We start from the raw sequence: 24,261 nt of genomic DNA, 5'->3' as shown, positions 1-24,261 counted from the left end.
AGCTTTCTCCATTGAATTCCAAGCTTGGTTATGGGCTTTTTAGGGCTCTTACCCGGTTGTGATGTTCGGGTTGTGGTTTCAGGATCCAATTCTTGTTGGAAATATTATTGCATGTGGAGTGGGGTTTGGGGTGGGTACATTTGGGATGGTCATCTTGAAATTGAGAGGGTGAATTCATTAAGTTGGTGAAGCCAAGTTGTAGTGGGAGAAAGAAATTAACCTCATAGCGATAGAAAGGTGGTGGTGACTTGTTTAGCACGAAAATACTTATCTATGATCCACTTCCTACATCTAATCTCCCTCTCATCTTATTTTTTTATAGCACACCACAATGGCTTTATTATTGTTAGAAAAAATGCATAAATTTGATACTTTGGATTGAGTTCTATCTTAGGTAATGCAAGTAAAACAAACACAAACTGCTTAATATTCACACGAGAGAGTAAACAAACACAAACTGCTTATTATTAACACGATAGAGAAACTTTATTAATCGAAAATTACTTTCAAGGACATGGAATCAAACCCATTTTATATGATAATTCTTAATCTTGGTCGGTTTCATCAAATCACAAAAATTAAAACTGACAATATAATATTGAAATTAACTAGCCATTCGACCATCTGAGTTACAGAAATCCTGGATTTCACAAGGTTTACAATTAAAACAAAATCAAAATAAATTATTAAATTTCAGGGGTGTCACACACAGTCTTCTTATCCACAAAACTTTCTGGTTTGACTCTATACACACCCACTCTCCGGTAAATTACATATCCAGTAATTTTTTTGTAAAATATTATTTCTTGACAAGTAATACTAACAGAACAAAATTCAAAGGGGAGAATCTTCAACCTCCCTGTTGTTGCATTTTCTCTTTCAGGCCTCCAAGAGGCCCATAACTTTTGGCCTTTGATTCCTGTTGACTACAATTACAGCTACTTGTATTCAAATTTTGACCACATTTGAGACACAAACCTTTACACATGGGATCACATATGGCATTGATCTTTATTTCCAGATGCACCATGTCTCTTACATTCTTTGATATGTCTATCACTTTCTCTTCAGGAGGGAAATACAACCAGTCATCTAAGTCAACAGATGCTAAATCATCTTCTTCTTCTTCTTCAGTTCCATCGACCTTACTTTGACCATAAATTACTCCCATGTTTATTGTTTCAGGCTCTTCTATTGGCTCTTCACTTAGTACAATTGAGAAATTAGAGAACACACAATCAGCTGCAGATCCACCACACCTTCAATCAATGTTTAAACAAACAATTACAAATTATGTCCCTGTACTTTGAAAGGTATTTAAATTATGTCCCTGTACCTGTTGCATCCAAGAGTTAAGACTGTACGTATGATCCCATCAAGCTTTAAGTTGTGCTTCTTTCTGGTAACATCCATGGATATCAAGACAGGTGTTCCATGTGGATAATCCTTCACTGACTTTGTGACACGTAATCCCATTAAAGAAGCTCGAGATCTTGAAACATCAGTAGACAGATGTCCTAATCCTAATCTTTCTAAGGTTGTGCAATACTCAAAGTGGGAGATTGAAGGGTTTCTTTGGTACAAAATTGCCCCTTCCCAAGGTGAATCCATGGAGTCATCTCCTTCTCCTTGATCTATCCAATCATCTTCCATACTGTTTTCATCACTAAAAAGTTCATAACTGGAGTTCATGGAGGATTCTCTTGCTATGAGTTTCATGGGTGCTTTGTGTTTTAGAATCATGGATACGTGGTTATTAGGAAATAAGCATTTTTGAAGAATGTTGCAGTGGATAGAATTGTGATGTGGATGTGATAATGATGGTTGTGGGAATATAATATGGGGTTCCTTGACAGTATCAACAAAAGAACAGGGGGGCATGAAGGAGGAAGATAGTATGAGAGGCATTTAACTTTATTTTTTAGGAACTAACATAAAAACTTAAGAGTAAAGCTATGAGTCTTTTGAGAACTAAATGATGCACAACCTCCAAAAATAAATAATGCAACAGACTGAAAATTATGAAGTACGAACTCTGGATGTGCAAAGCTATGGCGAAATCATGTTATCAAAGCCTCAATAATAACAAGAAGCTCCTGTAAAACGGGTCAATTCAGTTGCTAGAATATATAACGAAAGTGAATAAAAAGAATAAATGTCTCGCACAGGGTACAAGTAATTGAATCCATTATTGCTTATAAGTGAAATAGTTACTTCCTAAATCCAAACTTAACATGGACAGCATCAGAAATTGACGTCTTCATATTTCAAATTTAAATGGAATTCCAATTTAAATATACATAGTCATGAACTCGTTACAAGTTTCACGCTGAAATTCAGTAGGTTTCATGGACAGCCGGTTTCACTTCCGAGTTTGAGCGGATATCATCATTGAAATTTCAAATTTGTTTCATTTTATCCGACGAAATGCAGTATAGTAGGACGAAACCAGTGAAATTGGAGGAGAAATTATTTAGTTTCAACATCAATAAAGAAATACACAAATATAGAAGGAAACCCTAGAACTGAAACTTGGTTTCCGAGAGAAAGAAAGAGTGTACCTGTAATTCGTGATAGCGAAGAGAGGTTTAGCAGATGGGGTTTGTAAAACTAAAACCCGGGTGCGTATAGATATGGTTCGTGGGAGTGGGACAACCATTTGAAGCAAAATTTGTTCATCAACTTTGGTATATATTTGGCTGTATACTTGTATGTATGTATTTGAGTTAATGATTTAGGAAGATAAGGTGTAATAGTATGTTTTTTTGGTACGTATTTTACCATTAAATTTGTTTGACATGTTCAAAATAAGGTAATATCAATCGATGATATTACCCTATGATGTACAGGTCAAACAAAGTTTATTGATCAAATTTATAGGAAAAAAACATAGTTTTCTAAATGTGTATAAAAATCAAAGTTCTTTATGCGTTTTGGTAATATTGAGTTTTTTTATGCTCAATGCAGGTGCTCATAAGACCCATGTGAAATGAAATCGGGTTATCGGACCTTGATGTCAGATTAATAGTAGGTGTTGTTAGCGGGTTCCGACTTGATTCCTAACTGTCATCAAAGATCAAAACCATTAAAATCGTCTCAGGACTGTGTCCTGAGAGTAGGGTCCAACAATCAAGTTAGATCAATGTGTAAAAGGAAACAGTTTCTTCTGGATAAGGAACCATCTTGGTGGAAAGAATGTATGTATACAATAGACACTCATGTCTAGGAATGAGATTTTACTCATGCAGGAAGAGGTGTTCTATTTATATATCTATGTCAATTGACAATTAAGTTAGGCTTAGGCCAATACAGTTTATGCCCAACTAGTCGTGGGCTAGGTTGTGCTGCCAAGCCTCTAAAACGTATACAACCTATCCCCTAACTAGCTGGGTCTAAACTGGGCTGACCCAAGACCTGACTATCTTCTCATACATATCGTCTAACTTGATCGTCGGAGCCTTTTCCTGGGTTACAATCTTTGAGACTGTCTATTGATTTTGTTCTCTGATGCCAGCTATGGATCAAATTGGGAACTCACTAACGACACCTACTCAGGTCTACAATCAAGATCTGACACCAAGACTCGATGACACGATTCCATGTCATATCATCTTATGACTACTTGCATTTATCATAAAAAACTCAATATTACCAAAACAAGTAAGGAACTTTGGTTTTTATCCACATTTAGATAACCATATCTTTTCACAAGTAAACTTGTTTGATCCGTTTATAATAAGGTAATATCACTTGTAATTACTAGTCATATTACCTTATTTTGAACAGGTCAAGCAACTTTAATGGTCAAATATATATATATATATATATATATATATATATATATATATATATATATATATATATATATATATAAACATTATTACTTAAATGTGGACAAAGACCAAAGTCACTCAGCTTGGTTATTAACCCTATATATTTTGGTGAAAAAATATTTGAAAAAAATGACCTAAGGACAAAATATACCCATGACAATTTTTTAAAAAGTTACAAGTTAATTCCAAATTTTATTATTCAATTATTAACTTATTCCTTTATGTTGTAGAAAAAAAAAGTATTGATATAAATTTTATTACATTAATTTATGCCCATTAAATTCATCAAGTAAAACAAAATAACAACAAAAGTAAAGAAAAAATAACTTTGAACGGTGACAATTTTTTCTTTTTGTTCAAAAAGTATTATTAAACTTTATTTATTGTATGTTATTAATATTAAACTTACTAAATTGTTCAAAAAACGTCGTCATTTTTTGTTGTAGTAAGAGGCTATCTAATAAAAGAGTAGAGTTAGGGAAGGGATGGGAGGGGGCGGGGGGGCACGTACTAATCCCATGGTGTAAGTCTTCTTACCAATTCATTGCTTTTTGACCATATACTCACAATAGATTCTTGTGCAAGACGATGTAAGGAATGGTGTTGAGCTTACTAAGCTCCACCTCATCCAAACTCTACATAAGGCAAAACTTTACGCAGAGAGAGAGAGAGAGAGAGAGGTGGTGACCAAGAAAGTTTTATTGCTTTGTTATCTGCACTCCCTCCATCCTAACAATGAAAGTTCCAAATAACTGTTTTTGAAAAAATATTCGTCTTCATTTGTGCTATTTTTCATGACTGTGATGTGCTTCCATATTTTTATGCATCTACTATAGTTCTTCTTAGGGATAGATCTTGCATCATCACTATTCCAATCAGTCTTGATATTACTTCAAAACATGGTGTCACTGTAGCATCCGAAACTAGAGACAGGGGTGAAATCCTTTCGGTGTGTGTGTGTGTGTGGGTATATATATATATATATATATATATATATATATATATATATATATATATATATGTATATAATGTTGCAAATTCAACATTCTAATGGAAGAATTATCTAAAAGATCCAATCTGGTTCTTGAGAAACTCGAAATCATGCTCATTGACAGTTCTCCAATGAAGTATCATAGGGTTGAGGTAATACGACCAAGATATTCATTATCCTTCCGAGCTTAGGACATCGACAATCCATTGAACTTTATAGAGTTCAATGGACTGCACATCATCCATTATACATCTATCAAACACCACGCGCAACCCATTAAACACCTATTCAATCCTAATAATAATTTTATTCCTTCCATTAAACCATTCAGTGATCATTCAACTCCTTCATTTAACTCTACTCCATGTCATCACCCACACTCAATTTAACTCTTATTCAATCCTAGTCATGACCCTATTCAACTCTTATACTACTTGCATTTATGGATGCTCTTAAGAAATCCTCCCTTTTGGACTGAATTTGCAACTTTCCAGATCGGGTTGAGTATCAATTTAACTGGTTGGGTATCAATGTAACCTTTTTAGGGGGTGTTTGGATATGAGTAGCAATTACTTTGACACTTCACTTTACGACATATCATAAGGAGTTGGTTCTTTCTACTTTTTGGAGGAACATTTCTTTTTTTTTTTATGGTAAATAATGACCAACATTTTATGTAATATTACATTTCTCTCATTCTTAAATAGAACCTATAATATGTATAATCATTATGCGATCATTAATTTTTACATGTATTAAACCATTAATTAACAACGTACATCCTTGTTTTAGTAACAGATGTAGTAGCAGTGGATGTGGGTCTAGGCACCCAAAGCCTAGAAATCTTTCAAAAAAACAAGAAAATGTTGCAATATCATAGAAAGCAATCAAGAAAGTTGGCATTGAGTCATTTCCTCACTTGGGAGGCATGTGAGACTTTTTTAGTTCTTCGGAAGTACAACGTTACAACAGATAGAATTCCAAAGTACATTGTCATAATAAGAAAAAATAGAAGCATAATGTTGTAATAGGAAGAAATGGAAGTAGGATGCTTTAATATAGGAATTAATGAAACTATGTTGTTATTTCTTTCATTTAGCTTATCTCAATAATGTACTTTCATGATATGTTTTTTTTATAGCATCCTACTTTCATCCTACATATACATGGAAAACTCGTATCGTGTTCGTGTCATGTTAATCATGTTGTGTATCAGATTGCTAGGAATACCTAGATACAAAGAAGTCAAGAAACGGTGACTTCTATGAAGTTTGGTCTTGGTTATATTTCTAATAGTCCATTGTACACGTTAGTATTACTTATTATTATTATTATTATTATTATTATTATTATTATTATTATTATTATTATTGATTGAATAGTTTTTCTAAGAAAAATCCAATTTTTGGAGCACATACAAGAATTTTTATGTGCAGCGAAAGTTTTTGTGAAGTTTGTGATCGGTGGCTTTATAATCCTAGAACTTTATAGAAATGATTTTTTGAAAGATTATTTAAAACCATTATCCTCAAAATTTTGAGAACAACACCCCTCTAAAAAAAGGGGACCGTTCCGAGATCAATCTAAAAAAAGACCGGACCATACTAAAACCGACACAAGGCCGGTTTGATTGATACTAACCTGGTCCGAAACTCGTCTCAAAAAAGACTAGTAGTAAAGTCTATAAATATATCATTTTTTTTGTTACATGTTTTAATAACATTACACATATTATTTCATTTTTTATTCATAGTTTTTAGTGTATCGCTTTTAGTAAATCTTAATGTAAGATACTAATGTTAATTACATATATGTTAATGAAAAAAACGAAAAACAAAAAAGCCGAAAAACATCGGAACCGAACCGAACCGAAAATCTCAAAACCGAACTAAAAAGACGCACACAAAGACCATGAGAATGACCAAAAAAACCGATACTGTTCCGAAAAATGACCGGCACAAAACCGTCTGGACCTTTCAGAAAAAAAAAAACATTTCAGAGACAAAACCGACCAAAACCGGTCTAAAACCGCTAATGTGCATATCTATGATCTATCCAGAAATTTTGAACAAATGCAAACCTTACAAAGTCAAAATTGTCGGCGGATCACTCTGGATGTGATCTGGAGATGAACTAATAGTTTGGGTTTTAAATATGGGATTATGCTCGTAATAGATATATTTTGGGGTTGTTTTTCAAAATATAAACATAGAAAGGCTTTTCCACATATAGATATGGATTCCGTTGAGCTAGCTATGAGAGCTATGTGGAATAAACTTATGTTCTGAGAAATCGATGTGGCAAAAAAACACAAAAAAAAAGCTTAAGAACAATTCCTTGGAGCATCCTCTGCGGATTGCTCATTTAACTCCGCGGATTTGCTCTTCCCTAAAGATTGGATTTTTTGATTTTTTTTTTCCGGTATGTAGAAGAACACATTGCTTGAATTACGAAGGTCTGCAGACCTCGTTATAGCCTCTGCGGATCCGTCAATTCTACAAATATGTCCATTCTTAATTTACCATATTGCTGTTCTGCGGAGGGTATCCTAATTCTTCGGAGGCCACCTCAATAGAATCCATATATGTAGAAACATAATTTTTTTTATATGTCTATATTTGGGAAAATGACTTATTAAGGTAATTAACTTTTCGATATGTTCACATCTAGGTAGCTATCTTTTTTTTTGTACACATCTAGGTAACAAACTTGTTGGAAGTGCTAACATATGACCATTATGACTTGCTATAGCAGGTTAAATCCTAGATGAGAATGCTTTTAAAAAGTTCGTTACCCAGATGTGTACAAAAAAATAGTTACCCAAATATGAACAAAACGAAAAGTAAAGGTAAATTACACAAATGGTCCATGTGGTTTGGGGGAAATTTGTGTTTTTGGTCCCTAACTTATTTTTTTAACTTGGATGGGCTCTATTGTTTATTTTTGTTACGTGTTTGGTCACTGTCTTACCTAAAAAGACTATTGTGCCCATATTAATTTATTTTTTAATTAGTTTTCTTTTTTATGTATTTATTTTTTACATATTTAAAAAAAAATTTAATAGACACCACATATTTGTATCTCCTCGGATGATCCCTACTGTTTATTTTTTTTAATTAATTTATTTTCTTAAACTCGGATGATCCTCATTGTTTAATTTTGTTACGAGCTTGGTCTCTGTCTTACATAAAAAGACTATTGTGCCCTTATTAATTTTTTTATTTGATTTTCTTATTTATGTATTTATTCTTTATATATTTAAGAAAAATTAGTGGACCTCACATATCTGTATCTCCTCACCGTCCCATCTCGCATCCTCCTCAACTTTTATTTATTTTCCATCTTTAGTGATATCAACATCTTGATCATCCATTCTTTTTTCAGTCATTCAACTCTGTCGAATCAACACCACAACCCACTAAAGATGAAAAGACAGTAGGTTATGGTGTTGGTTCGCCAGAGTTGAAGTACCAAAAAAAAGGATGATGAAGACGTCGATGTTACTAAAGATGGAAAAGAAATAGAGGTTGGGGAGGATGAGAGATGTGATGGTGACCAGTAAGACCCAAATTAAATTTCTAAAATGTGGTTTCAGGTTTACGGTGAGGAGATACAGATATGTGGGGTCTATTAATTTTTTTAAATATATAAAAAATAAATACATAAATAAAAAAATTAATAAAAAAAATAAATTAATAAGGGCATAATAGTCTTTTTAGGTAAGACAAGGACCAAATGCGCAACAAAAATAAACAGTAGGGACCATCCGAATTAAATTTCTCAAATGTGGTTTGAGGTTTATGGTGAGGAGATACATATATGTGGGGTCTATTAATTTTTTTTAATATATAAAGAATAAATACATAAATAAGAAAATTAATTAAACATAAAATTAATAAGGGCACAATAGTCTTTTTAGGTAAGACAGAGACCAAACGCGTAACAAAAATAAACAGTGGGACATCTGAGTTAAAAAAAATAAGTTAGGGATCAAAAACACAAATTCTCCTAAACCATAAGGACCATTTGTGTAATTTATTTTTACTTTTCGGTTTGTTCATATTTAGGTAACTATTATTTTTGTACACATCTAGGTAACGAACTTGTTGAAAATGTTCACATCTAGGATTTAACCTACTATAGCAAGTCATAATGGTAATATGTGAACACTTCCAACAAGTTTGTTACCTAGACATGTAAAAAAAAAGATAGTTACCTAGATGTAAACATACCGAAAAGTTAATTAACTTAATAAGTCATTTTCCTATCTATATTTTAGGAATATTTTGAAACCATACCTAAAATATGGCTATTATGAGCATAATACCTTTAAAGCGGTGTTTAGGATTGCTTTTAAAATAACTTTTGACTTTTAACTTTTTTAAAAATCAAAAAATGGCCAACACATGTATTTAAAATAATTTTTTGTATAGAAGAAAAAGTTGGTTTTTCAAAAGTCACAAATCCTTTTTTTTTTTTTTTTTTTTTTTTTTTTTTTAAACTTTTGGGACCTTTTAATTCAAAAGTTGTGACTTTTACTGTAAAAACAAATATAAACACATTTTAAAATTTTTATTTTGGAAAAAATCACTAATCAAAAAGTCCTTTTAACTTAAAAAGTCCCCTAAATATTCTCAAGGGATAATGACTTAAAATGGTAATATATTTTTTGATTTATACTCATTTGGTCACTGAGTTTTTTTTGTCCACATTTATCCTTTAGGTAAAAATGACTTAATATGATAATATATTTCTCACTTTGTACATATTTAGTTCTTAATATTTTTGTATATATTTAGTTCTTAATTTTTTTTTGTTGTAAAATAATTCATTTTTGTTTCTTGTCTAATTCAGTACTTATGAATGATTTTTTTTTAGGTTTTTCTCACAACATTTTATGTGGAACAATCATTAATGAGATGTTTTGGACTTTTGATGCTATGTTCATCGCGATTTCGACTACTTGGTTGTTTAGGTCATGTGTTTTGAACGTCATAATTTGTTCATACAATCTCAAATTTTAACGATCTTTATATCTATGTGTTCGTATTTTAGTCAACTACAACTTTTATTTAGATTACTCCCGTTAAAAAAATAATATATTTTTTACTTACAATCTTTATACCCATACGTTTTTTTATGAATGCATGTATGAATGTTTTTTTTATAAAATCGTAAGGAGTAATCTTAACCAAAGTTATAATAGACTGAAAAAACGAACACGTAGATAGAAAAATTGTTATAATCTGATATCATATGAAGAATGTATGACGTTCAGAACACAAGACCTAAGTCAAACCACAAGACATATGCAACCAAACAATCGAGGTCGCGATGAACATAAGCATAATAAACCCCAAACACCTCATCATGTCTCACGTAAGATGTCGTGAGAAAACCTTAAAGAAATCATTCATAAGTACCGAATGAGTACAAAGAAAAAAAGACTTATTTTGAAACAAAAAAATTATTAAAGACTAAATGTGTACATAACTATTAAGGATTAAATGTGTACAAAATAAAAAATATATTACTCTATTAAGTCATTTTTCGGCTAACCTAGAGGAACCGATCGTAAAGACCGAATATATACAATTTATCAAGTTAAGTAAATATGGAAAAAAAAATTAACTACAAAATGTATAAAAATCAAACGTCACACATATCAGATGGTGAGCAACTGGGGGGAATTCGTCGCCCATCGCATATTTGCTGTGTCCAAATCCGACTTAGAAATCTAAAAATCAATATCAAAGTAACTGTGGGAACGACGCCAGAAGGTTGAAATCGTCTTCAAAACTGAAGTGATTTAATCTTTATTGTTTGGAAACTGTCTTCAATCTATTGCCAATTGTTTGGAACCCGTGTGATGGAGGTGAAAGTTTGATTCTGTGAAAATTTGGTTTTATGATTTCACATTTGTGTCTTTCATTGTTTGTGATTATCCTCAATCGGTTGACAAATGAGCCAACACAATGGACATCACCTACTACACGCCAAAACTAACCCGATACTGAATCGTCTGTCTTTCATTGGTTGTGCTTATCACATTAAGTGATTTATCAATCGTCAATATTCAGTTGTCATTTGTTTGTAATTGTTCAATTCTCACTTGTGATAGAAAATGACAAATTGTGTTTGTAGTTTATCATTTGTATTTGATTACAACTGTTTTCATTTGGGTTTGATTTTGTTGCTTATTTTTTGTTACAGTGATCTTTGAAGCTAGGTAAAAACATGTAAAAAGAACGATATCAATTCAACGATTCCACCCTCTGAGCAACCAAAGTGGATCAAGATGACAATCAAATCATCAACGAATAACGATCCATCTCGAATTTCCCACACAAGAATCGTTGTGCGATCAGCAATCGTGTCAAGACTTGGTGTACTAACCCTAATGGTTATCTGGAGATCAATGCTCAGCCCTTACGATACCTCCGCCTCTATAAACCCTAGCTGCCTCTCTTCCACCACCACTGACCACGAAGAAGAGCTTGTCCTATTTCCTCGCATCGCCGCAGCTATTGAAAATGGGATCGTATGGGACAGCGTGTACTTCGTCAGAATCGCTCAATGCGGTTACGAATATGAACAAACATTTGCTTTCTTGCCTCTTCTTCCTTTGTGCATTTCGTTATTGTCTCGAACAGGTTAGTCTCTTCAATTATCCTTTTTACAGTCTTAGCACTTTACTTCCAGTGAAAGCATCAGGACGTAGGAGATTATGTGCAAGAAAACTTTTTACTTAGTCTTGCAATGACGAAATTTTGTGTTCGTTAATCCTCTTTTGCAAAACAGGATACAATTTCATTAAATTAGATATCTTGAATGCTCTTGGGTAGTAGGCAATAGGTCTTTTCCTCCTATATTCTAGGAAATAGCTATTTCTTCTCATTAGTACTGGTTACAACACAACAGTTTAATTCATAGCTTATGAATTAGGATACAGAGTTTTGTTAAGAGAGATAAAATATGAACCATGATACTCATGAATGTTTGATGTTGAAACCATTCAACGTCAAGTGGATATTTATCTGAAAATTGCTCATTTGGAGTGGCTTCTTTCTAGTTCTATTACCTATTCCTTGTTGTCAATGAACTAAATTTATGAATTTATTGTTGATTCTATATCTTTTGAAAGCTATTTGATTACTAAACTTGCAGTTCTTCTGCCATTGACTCCACTTGTTGGACATAGGGCTGTGTTGGCATTATCTGGATATTTACTTAACAACATCTCATTCGTTTTTGCTGCACTGTTTCTCTACAGGTGATCAAGCAAACCTTTTCTTTTCACAATTATTTCTCTCATTTATAAAAGAACCCCAAGTTGTTATTATTCTTGTAGTCATTACACATTTCCTGACTGTTTTCTTGTTTTCTGTTGCTAAAGGCTTTCTGTTATTATTCTCAAGGACTCAGAGGCTTCATTGAGAGCATCAATCTTGTTTTGCTTCAATCCAGCATCTATATTCTATTCATCCATGTATTATTCTTCTTCGCCTTTCTGTTTATGTTCACTTCTCAAACCCATGATTGTGATCTAAACCACTACTTTTTTGCTTTTGTAGATACTCTGAAAGTTTATATGCACTATTATCAATTGGAGGAATCTACTTCTTAATGTCTGGTGCAAATCTTTTAGCACTACTCTCACTTGCTTTCTCTGGATTGTCAAGATCAAATGGGGTGCTTAATGCAGGCTATATCGGTTTCCAGACCATTCATAGAGCCTATGATGCTGTATTTCTTCAAAAGAGTGCATATGTAAGCTCATACTAAATAACATCTTTTTTTATTTCATCACATTTCTGCTCTTTCCTATGACTAATAATATTTTTTGTTATTATATTGTCTATGCAGTTGGCAATTAAGGTTCTTATAACTGGAATTTTGCGTTGCTTATTTGTTTTTGTTCCATTTGTTGGGTTTCAAACATATGGATATTACAGTTTCTGTGATGGAAATAATCCGGATAAATTAAGGCCTTGGTGTAAAGCAAGGATTCCTTTGGTGTACAATTTTATTCAAAGTCATTACTGGTATGATTTTCTTTTTCTTGATTCTATCAAACAATCTTTAACTGATTAGCATGTAAAAGATCTTGGGAATATTATACTTATATTAATCTTGATGGTTTTCATTCTTTTTTTTTTTTATTATATTAGGGGGGTTGGTTTTCTAAAATATTTCCAGCTAAAACAGTTGCCAAATTTCCTTCTTGCATCACCAATCCTCTCGATTGCAGTCTGCTCAATTATCCATTATGTGAAGCTACAGCCTGAGGTCTTCTTTTCACTTGGTTTCCAAGTTGCTCCAAAAAGTTATGGAGTAGATAAAAACAACACTCACACATCAACAGTAATTCAAGGTATGAATCTAAAACTTACATTTTTGCAAACCCTGGTGTACTAAACAACAGTTGTGTTTGAATAGAATCAGAAGAAGATCAGACTCTGAAAAGGAGAAAACATAGCACGAAAGAAGAAGAGGGTCCCACTCCCACTGTGCTTTCAAAGAAGGATGAAAAATTAGGAAAATTTTCAATCATCATCATACCATTCATCTTACACTTGGGGTTCATGGTGGCTACAGCGTTTTTTGTCATGCATGTTCAGGTCCCTATTTTGAATCTTTTGTTTTGTTGTTGGAATTTATGGTGATTTTTAGATGTCCATTAATAATATTTTTATAATATATAATTTGTTGCAACAGGTTGCTACAAGGTTTTTGTCTGCAAGCCCTCCAGTGTATTGGTTTGGGGCGTATGTTTTGGCATCTCATGGGAAGGGTTGGGGATACTTGATATGGGGATACTGTGTAGCCTACATCCTCATTGGAAGTCTTCTCTTTTCAAATTTTTACCCTTTCACTTAAAACCCTTTTTCAAGTTTGAAGAAGCTAAGAGAAGATTTGGAAACCCGTTTTTGGTGCTTAAAAGACGATGTATATGTACATGATGATGATTAATTAGTTTGTTACATACAAGTAGATGGTTATAGTCATATAGAAGGACTAGACCTAACTTTTGTGCCATAGCATAATCACTTTCAGTTAGAGAAAGCTCCAATTTGATGAAAAACCAAACTTCATTTTTCAAACAAAAATGGGTAGGGTTGAAGGAGGAAGAAGGGTTTTGGGCAAAATTGCAGCATTCTGGTCGTGTGGTGGTGAAGGTGTGGGTAAAAGTAGGGGGAGTTTAGAAGCATTTTCTTAAAAAATTCAGAGGAATCTTGATGCGCTACATGCATTAGCAGAGGATTTTACATTTTAGAACAAAATATAAGCTGTCGTTTGTTAACTTCTACTTCTAAATATATCTTACATTCTCCCTTCATCTTACACATTATAAATTTACACCGGCTTCCAGCCTTATACTTCTCTAAATTTTGGGCGTTCTTACAAAGATAATAGTACAACTTTGAGAAAAGGGGTTAATAAATTAAAAGAAACCAACAAAAGAAAATATTATCTTGTACAAAAAACTCAATAGAAAACGTGGTTGACATGAAAGGTTTAGACACATTAGGTTAAGGGATATACACACTACCCATTATGCAGCCACATAAGCTTCTTCTCTCCACCACTTTATGAAAGGGATGATGTATAAGCACAAGCAGCTGAAAGAAGAGAAGAATTGTGGATTATGGTTGAAAATAAAAGTAACACAGGATAACTTAGATTTTTAATGGGTGGTTTTGAATACGATCTTGAATGCTGAATGAACTTTGCTGTTTAGAAATATAAATTTCAAAAGAGAGAATTTTGAGAGTACTCAAATCTTACACATTACAACTCCGATTTATTCATTCGGGGCAAAGCCCTTATTTATATATGATAGAAGACTCTTTTGGTGAGTCCATGATTATTACAAAGCCACAAATAGTACCTAAAAATTATTTTACATGACTAGACTATACAACCAACACTTATTTTATATTATGAGACAATACACTATGACAATACTTTATTTTAGCAATATCTTACATGATTACAAATAGCAATCAACTTACATTATTAGAAACGATAAAATTATATTATTACATTGTTAATGCTTTATTTGATCATTGCTTACGGAACTGTCTTGTAGAATGAATCTTTGTTGATTACTTCGTTGAATGTTCTTCCTTTTACCGAATACTTCAAATTTTTATTTTTGCTTGTTTGTTTTTATTTGCCCACCACTTCCATGAATGGTGTTTTTGTAAGACCCCAACACTAAAATTACCATAAAGTCAAACATGCTACATGCATATTCACAATTATAATTCACATTAGCGGTCTAAATACAAAAGCATGGATACAAACCAACTAAAAGGGTTTTTACAAAGTTTCATAACTAGTTGTATAAATACATAACTACCCAGGAATTTATAATCCATATACATATATGTATACCAAGTACAAACGTAGTAGTGTCAACTACTCTAAGTCCTCAAACAAAGCCTGTCTACTCTGGATGCTTATCACCTGAAATAGTTAAACACTGAAAGGGATAAGCGGGTGTCGCTTAGTGAGTTAAAAAAATAGATACAATATAACGCTATGCCATATACATAACAATATGACAGGAACAAAAAGAAACAAAGGACAACAAAGGCTTATATGTGTATCAAATGAAGGGCTTTTCAAATCAATAAACGGTTAGATTCAATGGATTACAATCAACGAGACATAATAATTTAGGATCATAAACATCATAAATTCCAGCCCAAGAGGCACATAAAACACAATCCCTTTTTATCATGTTGCTAGAATATACAGGCTTTCAGCCCTACCTAGACCGAAGCCAATACCAAAGTGATACGAGTTATGCTCTACATGGCCAAAGACACAAAGCCAATACCAAAGTGATACGAGTTATGCTCTACATGGCCAAAGACACAAAGCCAATACCAAAGTGATACGAGTCATGCTCTACATGACCAAAGGCATCAAAATAAATATCAAGTAATAACCACTTAGATCAATAACACAAGAAAGCACATTGCACATATAACACATAACATACAATTGTCCCTATATTGAACTCACTGTGCTGTAACCAATGTTGCGATAAAATTCCTTTTTTTTCTGATGAAATTACACCATCCTCAGGCCTCTAAAACCTTCAATTATACCCCTGGAGTTCAAATTTCAAATTTCATAAGCGATTACTCAACTACTCTCAAGTTATGTTGTTTTCAATTTAGAAATTTTAGTTTTTGTTCTTTGTATAGCTATCACTTGTAGATCTGTTTTACCCTTCTTAAATATCAAAATAACTAATAAATTCTAAATATTAACAAAATAGACTCTTATATCTTTCTAATTCCACTGACCTCACATTTTTATGATTTTAGTATAATTTACTATGAATTTTACAAAACAGCATCCCAAAGCTGTCAAAATGTCCCAAAGCTGTCAAAATTCAGCCTTACTGCACTTAACATATAACTGTTTTCACCCATCTTAAGTCCGGAATTAGATTTTGGTTTTAAAACAAAAATCAAAGTAGACATTCTTAACTTTCCAGGGATATATAGCACATCTTCATACAATTTTTCTATACTATTTGGTGATTTTTACAAAAAAACAGGACAATTATACCCTTTATGATTTCATTTTACCCTTTACATGATCAAACCTCATGATCAATATCACCAAGTTCTTATTTTACAATGATAATAATGAATATTTTAGTAATCCATTCTAATTCAAGTATAAACCATGGGTTTCATTACTAATTTTCACTAATTACTCTTAAACCATATGATTAATTCTCAAGTTTACATATAGTTACTTGATTTCCATTTAAGATTCTAGGTTAATAACATAAACTCATGCCTAATTTCATTAAATTAGTGGTAAACCCACTTTGATCAAACCCTAATCTCTTAATAACTCACTAATTACAAGGGTTAATCCAAAAATTAAGAGTTCATACCTTGATTACTAGACTTGATATTTCACGAACACTCAAAATCTTGATTTAATCATCAAAAGTTGATCAAGATTGATCATGTATGTGAAAATCTCCCATAGGGATGGCGAGGAACTGAAAATGGAAGGAAAATGACTCAAAATCGCGTTTCAATGGGTAAAAACCCGAGTTGGGTCGGGTTTGACTCAGTTTGGGTATCGTTTTATCCCTAAACACTAAAAATTGCATAACTTTTCGCTCGAAACTTCGTTTTCGATGAGGTTTTGCCTATATGTTTCTAACGAGATCATTTACAACTTCCAATAAAAATATCTCAGAAAAGATCTTCCAATAAAATCAGTTTTACTTATTTCTAACAGAGACGTTATATTTTCGTTAATTCCAATAGTTGGCTTTTTGATCGGAATCACATAAGACTTCCCTATCACTTCCAATACCTTCCAAATGATTCTAAACTTAGTTTAACTTCAAATATTATAAAACTATTTCATTAGAACTCAACGTTTAAAACCATACCAAAAAATAATAATTTTTTTAACGTTTACAATTCTATTTTACTATAACTACCTACTTTAAACGTTTAAAACAACATGATATCTAATAATATTCATTTTTAAACTAACAATCATATGAAACATGATAATTAAACAAGGTTAGTAAAGTGTATGTTACAGTTTCTTCTGTATTTTCGTTACAATGACTACAATTATGTCTTGGTGGATGCATAATATGTTTACAAAGTTGCTTCTTTAATTTCGTAGGTAGTTTAGCTAGATGATGTGAAAACTTTTCGAAGGGTTGTTCAAAAATTTATAATGCTTTTAATGAATCTAGAGTTATTTCGCTATCGGTTAGTGAAAAAATAAGGAATGTTTTACTAGCATAGTTTATTCGAACTTTCGATCTTTGGTGTTTTCCATTGCTTATTCTTGAGGAGGCGATGTAAACACCTGCTATTGCAAAGATTAAATGGTCTTCTCTAGGTGTTTCATGGGGTAGTTCACCATTTGTTGGTTTAGAGCCATTACTTATTTCCATTTTTGCGAACGTGATACTTGGGACGAGTAACTGAGATTCTGTTGGATTTATATGCCCAAGAATAATTATGGAGTGATATTGCTAATAATATATGATCCTACAGGGTCATACTTTTATCAAGTTGACACATTTTGTATATTTATTATTAATATGATTATTAATAAATAATATCGATTCCTGTATTTTAATTAGGGAATAATTATTGTTTTGTGAAAATAATAATTATAAGAGAGTATTACAAGTTATTATTTCATATGGTATGAATTAATAAGTCGCGCACAACGTTTTGGACTAGTTGGATTCTTTTTTCTTTTACCTAAAGACAAAGTTTATATTTTATAAACTTGAAGTTTATAAAAAAAATAAAGAATATTACTTTTTAGAAGACATTATGATGGTGTAGGAGGTTGCTTTTTCAACCTTCCACATTTTGTCTCCCATGCTTCTAAAAGCTACAATTACTTTAGATTATTTTAATGGTTAAACCTTACTTTTCATGGGCTATATAAGAGATACATGAGGCTTGCATTTTTGTAAGAGTGAAACTCTTCTTCTTCCTTTCTTTCTCTCTAAAATAGTGGGTTTTCTACTCCTCTCCCTCTCTCTCTCTCTCTCTTTTGAAGTTAGTTTGGTGGTTTAGAAGACCTCTTGAGTTGTTCCCTTTAGTGCTTAATTGAGTTAAACACTTAAAGTCTTTAGACACTCAAGAATACAAGAAGGAACTAGCATTCCAAGTGTCTTACTCTTGATGATGGATACTTGTAGAGAAGATCATACACTTTAATCTTTTGTTATCTTCATTAACACCCCTAAACCAAGTGGGTTCAAAGGCTTCAAAGGTTATCTCTAAAACACCCTATGGTTGGTTTTATTTCATTCTAACCTCTATAAATGGATCCATGATGGTTCAGTTTGTTATGAACTAAAAATAAACTTGTTATTTTTAAAGTCTTCCGTTGCCGGTTTTTGTGAAAAACAAACTTTTATTTCGTATCAAAACCCAACAGTGGTATTAGAGCCATCTTTTATATGTTAGAATGTTTTATTATGTTTGATAATCTTTGGTTTTTGGAAAACAAGCATAGATTTCTTTTGTTTAAGAAAAATCCATATTTGTTTTCTTTGACAACTTCTTGGTTAAAATTGCATATTTTTATATATAACCATTTTTCATGCATTTTGGTTATATAAAAGCCGCCTTAGAAAAAATAAAGAGTTGTTTGTTATAATATTTGATATGTTGTTGTGTATAAACAAGTCATTTGGACCTTTGTGTTTGGTTGATATTTATTTATTCATAAGATGTAATAGATAAATAAGTATTTTTTATTTGTTGATTTGATATAATAATTTAGTTAGACTAGTTGTATTTAGTTTAAAAATTACAAGATGAAGAAATTACCATCTTGACGACCTTTTGAAGTGACCCTTATATCCTTTTGGAAAGACGTAATAATTCTTATGATGGCTCACAAAAATTATTACCAGACATGACTTAGTTTATACACATTATAATGTATGCTTGCGATGTTTATTTTATGTTAGATATATGTTATGTTTTATGTATGAAGATGGTTTTTACATGTCAAATAACATTTTTTTCATAAAATAATATCACTTGGAGTTTGAGTAAAAAATATTTAAAAGATAACATAAGATGTTTATAAATGGATATTTATAAAAACGTTTTACCGGTTACCGGTTAAAATTCAATTTTTTGTTGAAAATAGTTTTATTGTAAAACTTATAAATACCCAACTTTAAAATATTTGAAATGGTTTAAAAGATGTTTAAATTTTATATAAACTCCATGTCTTTATAATAAATAAAGAGTTTTTATTAAAAAGACTAAAATCGGTTTATAACGTTATAACGGCAAATAATAAAACTAGTGATTATTTTTTGCGTCGAAACTTAATATATGATATTGGTGTTTTAAACATAACGCAACATGTTGATATTATGTTTTATGCAAGCTAAATGAGATTTAAAACATAAATATCATCACCCAAGTTTTGGTTTATCAAAATATGACTTTTATCATAAGATGCATAAAATTGAGTTTATAAAATAAAATGAGTTTATTCTATAAATTCACCAAGTCATAAGTTTTTGATTGTTAAAAGGAAATTTAATATAGTGATTTTATAACTCATCAAAACTCCAAGTATTAAGCATAAAATAAAGTTTTGTTAAGACTGTTATCGGTTCTTAAAACCGATCTACGACTAAACTTTAAAATACCTGATTTTAGTTTATAATTGATTGCGGTTAATGGAAAATAAAATGAAGTTTCATTTGGCACCAAAAGAAACTCATAACAAGTGATATGAATTTTACAAAAAAGTACATGAATTGTTGGATGCATGCAAAATTCATGAAACCATGTTATTATAAACTATAATTGTAAAACATATATAAACCCTTATTTACAAAACTTCAAATCTATGCAATCCATTTAAAATTCATTTGGGATTTTTGTGGAGTTCATATGGATTTTTGGGTCACCTTATTCATTTGAGTTGTCAAAAATAGTCAATGTGTTTTTGTATTTGCTTATGGAATAAATGTCATCTAACCATTTGTGAAATAGAACTCACATGTTTTTTAAATGGATGATTTGAACAATTTCTTATGCGATAAAGGTCGCCTAAGCATAAGAGTTTTGAGGCATAGATGTGATAAACATGCCAAGCTAAACAATAGTTGTTTAGGATCCCATAATCCAGGAGTTACATATCCTATGCAATTGGTAATCGCTACCTACCGAGTTTGATAAAGTTTATGGGATAAATGTCGCCTAACAATTTTCTTGTTTCGTTTGTAACATCCCGAAATATCAGAAGTAGAGTTGAAGGGCTAAAAGTGTAAATGCGAGAGGGCAACTCGGCGAGTCCACGAGTGGACTCGGCGAGTAGGGTCGCGACTCTGGTTGCGTGTTAAGTGACCAACTCGGCGAGTAGCATGGGTGGACTCGGTGAGTTGGTGCTGAGTGGAGAAAACCCTAATTTCGGAAGTTGAGCCCTATATAAAGAACATAACCCTTCTTTCCCCAGCCTCTTTACCATTCCTTGAGTTCCAGAAACCCTAAATTCGTGAGGAGACCCCATTATTGAGTGAATTAGAGTTTGGAGAAGGATCTTTGGTGCTTTGGGCTTGAAGATTTGGAGGCTTGTATCAGAAAGTTTGGGAGATCAGGAATCTACAGTTGGTTGGGCTTAGGGGTCTTCGTTTGGATGGATCGGTTCGATCCGATCCAATTAAGTAAATCCAAATGGATTTTGGTTTTCAAAATTCCTTGAGTTCCAGAAACCCTAAATTCGTGAGGAGACCCCATTATTGAGTGAATTAGAGTTTGGAGAAGGATCTTTGGTGCTTTGGGCTTGAAGATTTGGAGGCTTGTATTAGAAAGTTTGGGAGATCAGGAATCTACAGTTGGTTGGGCTTAGGGGTCTTCGTTTGGATGGATCGGTTCGATCCGATCCAATTAAGTAAATCCAAATGGATTTTGGTTTTCAAAATATGGATCCAAATAGTCCAAACTAAATTCAAATCCGATCTGATCCGATCCAATTACAATTCGGTTGGATCGGTTTTTATAATTCAGTTTTAAAAAACCATAACATTTTAAAAGGACATAGAATTATAATATGATCTAACTTTACAAAGAAGCAAAAACAAATTATTTACTTGAAGAAGGCATATTATAGTTTATTATTTAATTGATAAAAAACATTTGACACAAAGTACATATTAATGTCTTTTACAGGTAAAACCATTTGAACTTATTTAAAAAAATTATAAAATTAATAAATAATTATAGATATATTGAAAACAAAAACATAACAAATTGTTATTCGGTTTTTTTGGACTATTCGGTTCTTATTTTATAAACCAAAACCAATCCAAAATCCAAAATAATAATTCGGTTTTGTTGAAAACCAATCCAAAAATCCGAATATCCGAATCAAATAGTCCAATCTAAATTATCCAATTGGACAATTCGGTTTTATCCAAATAGTGAACAACCCTAGTTGGGCTCATTCCAGGGTATTTTGGTGGTTGGCCAGTGGTGGAGATCGTATTAGTGGTCGGAGCAGCTTGGGTTTATCTGTTCAGTTGGCAATTGCGAGGTGAGTTATCCTCACTATATCAATAGGGTCTACGGCACCAAGGCCGACCCTTTATCGGATTGTAATCCGGGTATCGTTGTTATGTTATTGCTTTGCTATGATGCATCCTGGTAGTTAGGATGGTATATGTTAGAGACCTGGTTAAGGTCGGAATCGTTGTTATGTTATTGCTTTGCTAAATTCAAATCCGATCTGATCCGATCCAATTACAATTCGGTTGGATCGGTTTTTATAATTCAGTTTTAAAAAACCATAACATTTTAAAAGGACATAGAATTATAATATGATCTAACTTTACAAAGAAGCAAAAACAAATTATTTACTTGAAGAAGGCATATTATAGTTTATTATTTAATTGATAAAAAACATTTGACACAAAGTACATATTAATGTCTTTTACAGGTAAAACCATTTGAACTTATTTAAAAAAATTATAAAATTAATAAATAATTATAGATATATTGAAAACAAAAACATAACAAATTGTTATTCGGTTTTTTTGGACTATTCGGTTCTTATTTTATAAACCAAAACCAATCCAAAATCCAAAATAATAATTCGGTTTTGTTGAAAACCAATCCAAAAATCCGAATATCCGAATCAAATAGTCCAATCTAAATTATCCAATTGGACAATTCGGTTTTATCCAAATAGTGAACAACCCTAGTTGGGCTCATTCCAGGGTATTTTGGTGGTTGGCCAGTGGTGGAGATCGTATTAGTGGTCGGAGCAGCTTGGGTTTATCTGTTCAGTTGGCAATTGCGAGGTGAGTTATCCTCACTATATCAATAGGGTCTACGGCACCAAGGCCGACCCTTTATCGGATTGTAATCCGGGTATCGTTGTTATGTTATTGCTTTGCTATGATGCATCCTGGTAGTTAGGATGGTATATGTTAGAGACCTGGTTAAGGTCGGAATCCTGGTATATAGGATGATGCTATGCTAGTGACCGGTTAGGTCGGTATCCTGGTTAGGATGATGTTATGCTATGTGATATGTTAGATCAGTTTGATTGGATGTGATTTGTTATATGATTGAATGTTTATGTGCACATGGTTGTTGGACTGGGGTTGGGTTGAGGCGGGACCTGCTTTGTGCTGTAGGCCAACACACCCAGGGCGGACCGGTTATCCCGAAGGCCCAGCGAGCGGTCCGGATAGGCTGTAGGCCCCAAGAGGGCGGACCAGACATGCCGAGGCTCGAAGAGTGGACCAGGCCGACTGAAGGCCCGGTGCGGGCAGACCAGTCATACTGTAGACTCAGAGAGTGGACCAGGTGGATTGAAGGCCCGATGCGGGCGGACCAATCACACAGTAGACTCGATGTAGAGAGTGGACCAGGTGGATTGAAGGCCCGGTGCGGGCGGACCAATCACACGGTAGACTCGATGTATGTGGTTAGACTCGGAGGGTGAACCAGGTGGACTGAAGGCCGGTGCGGCGGACCAGTCACACAGTAGACCCGAAGTGCATGGCTGTTCTGTGTTCTGTTATGATATGGCATGTTATGCGTGTATGTTATATGTGGTTGGTATTTTGGGGATATCTCACTAAGCTTTCGGGCTTACAGTTGTGGTTTAATGTTTTTCAGGTTCTTCAAGAGATCGTGGCAAGGCAAAGGCGTGATCGTACCGCTCCTCATGATTTTGTTTCGTGATGTGATTTTGGGAAGACTCTGAAATAATTGTATTGAAAACCTTTTTGTAATAATTTTATGAAATCGGGTTGTTTTTGAAAAGTTTAAATTGGTTGGAATTTTATGGTCGTTACAAGTTGGTATCAGAGCCTTGGTTTGAGTGAATTGGAGGAACATTCGTGTGAATCCAGTCTCAAATCGAGGAGGGTTTTCAAAAGAGAATTTAAAATGGTTTTCAAAATGAGTAAAGGAGGACGCGGAGGTACGATCAGCCGGAGCCAGTAAGTAACCCCAAAATACCATACATGATATTTGTTTTTGAGCTTTGATAGAACAACATGCTAATACTAGGCCAGGGATCTTCAGGATTTCATGATAATGTTGCCTGTTAGCCTAGGGTTTCCTTGTAGGAGATTTTCAGTGTTCCTCTAGGAGTGAGGGTTGAGTGCTATTATGTATGTTCTTCACTAAGGTGTTGTGGTATAATTGATACAAACATGGGTAGGTGTGGAAGGTAGTATGGGCCCGTACTACTGAAAGCACAGGACCCATACGCGTATCAAGGAAACCATGACCTCTAGGGTTGGGTTGGGAGTTGGTTCCTGGGTTAGTGGGAAGTATTTGAGATCTTATGGTGTTTTTTTCAGTATGGTGGTCACGAGGCACGCTGGGAGCGGATCCGGGTCAGGATCGGGAGCAGGAG

The 24,261-nt window shown here is 33.1% G+C and overlaps 2 protein-coding genes across 4 annotated transcripts; one reads left to right on the top strand and one right to left on the bottom strand.

The window, feature by feature from the left end:
* Positions 1–576: 576 nt before the first annotated feature.
* LOC111884379 (large ribosomal RNA subunit accumulation protein YCED homolog 1, chloroplastic) lies at positions 577–2,717 on the bottom strand. Its single transcript, XM_023880692.2, has 3 exons — positions 2,562–2,717; positions 1,337–2,096; positions 577–1,259 (listed from the first exon to the last, which is right to left on the bottom strand). Exons 2-3 carry the CDS (start codon positions 1,906–1,908, stop codon positions 851–853), a joined length of 981 nt encoding a protein of 326 aa, XP_023736460.1. The 5' UTR covers positions 1,909–2,096; positions 2,562–2,717; the 3' UTR covers positions 577–850.
* A 7,758-nt stretch (positions 2,718–10,475) lies between these two features.
* Positions 10,476–13,815, top strand: LOC111884397 (uncharacterized). Of its 3 annotated transcripts, none has more exons than XM_023880716.3 (9): positions 10,476–10,604; positions 11,038–11,477; positions 11,992–12,097; positions 12,221–12,313; positions 12,399–12,594; positions 12,691–12,869; positions 12,996–13,198; positions 13,264–13,445; positions 13,543–13,815. In XM_023880716.3, exons 2-9 carry the CDS (start codon positions 11,123–11,125, stop codon positions 13,702–13,704), a joined length of 1,476 nt encoding a protein of 491 aa, XP_023736484.1. In that variant the 5' UTR covers positions 10,476–10,604; positions 11,038–11,122; the 3' UTR covers positions 13,705–13,815. The 3 variants fall into 3 exon arrangements, with proteins under 3 accessions (XP_023736484.1, XP_023736483.1, XP_023736485.1); XM_023880715.3 differs by having other exon boundaries at positions 10,492–10,699; XM_023880717.3 differs by lacking the exon at positions 10,476–10,604 and adding an exon at positions 10,771–10,917.
* The last annotated feature ends 10,446 nt before the right edge of the window (positions 13,816–24,261 follow it).

This window comes from Lactuca sativa, chromosome 3 (genome assembly GCF_002870075.4).
Source record: "Lactuca sativa cultivar Salinas chromosome 3, Lsat_Salinas_v11, whole genome shotgun sequence".
NCBI lineage: Eukaryota > Viridiplantae > Streptophyta > Magnoliopsida > Asterales > Asteraceae > Lactuca > Lactuca sativa.
This window is presented reverse-complemented; position numbering and strand designations above follow the sequence as displayed.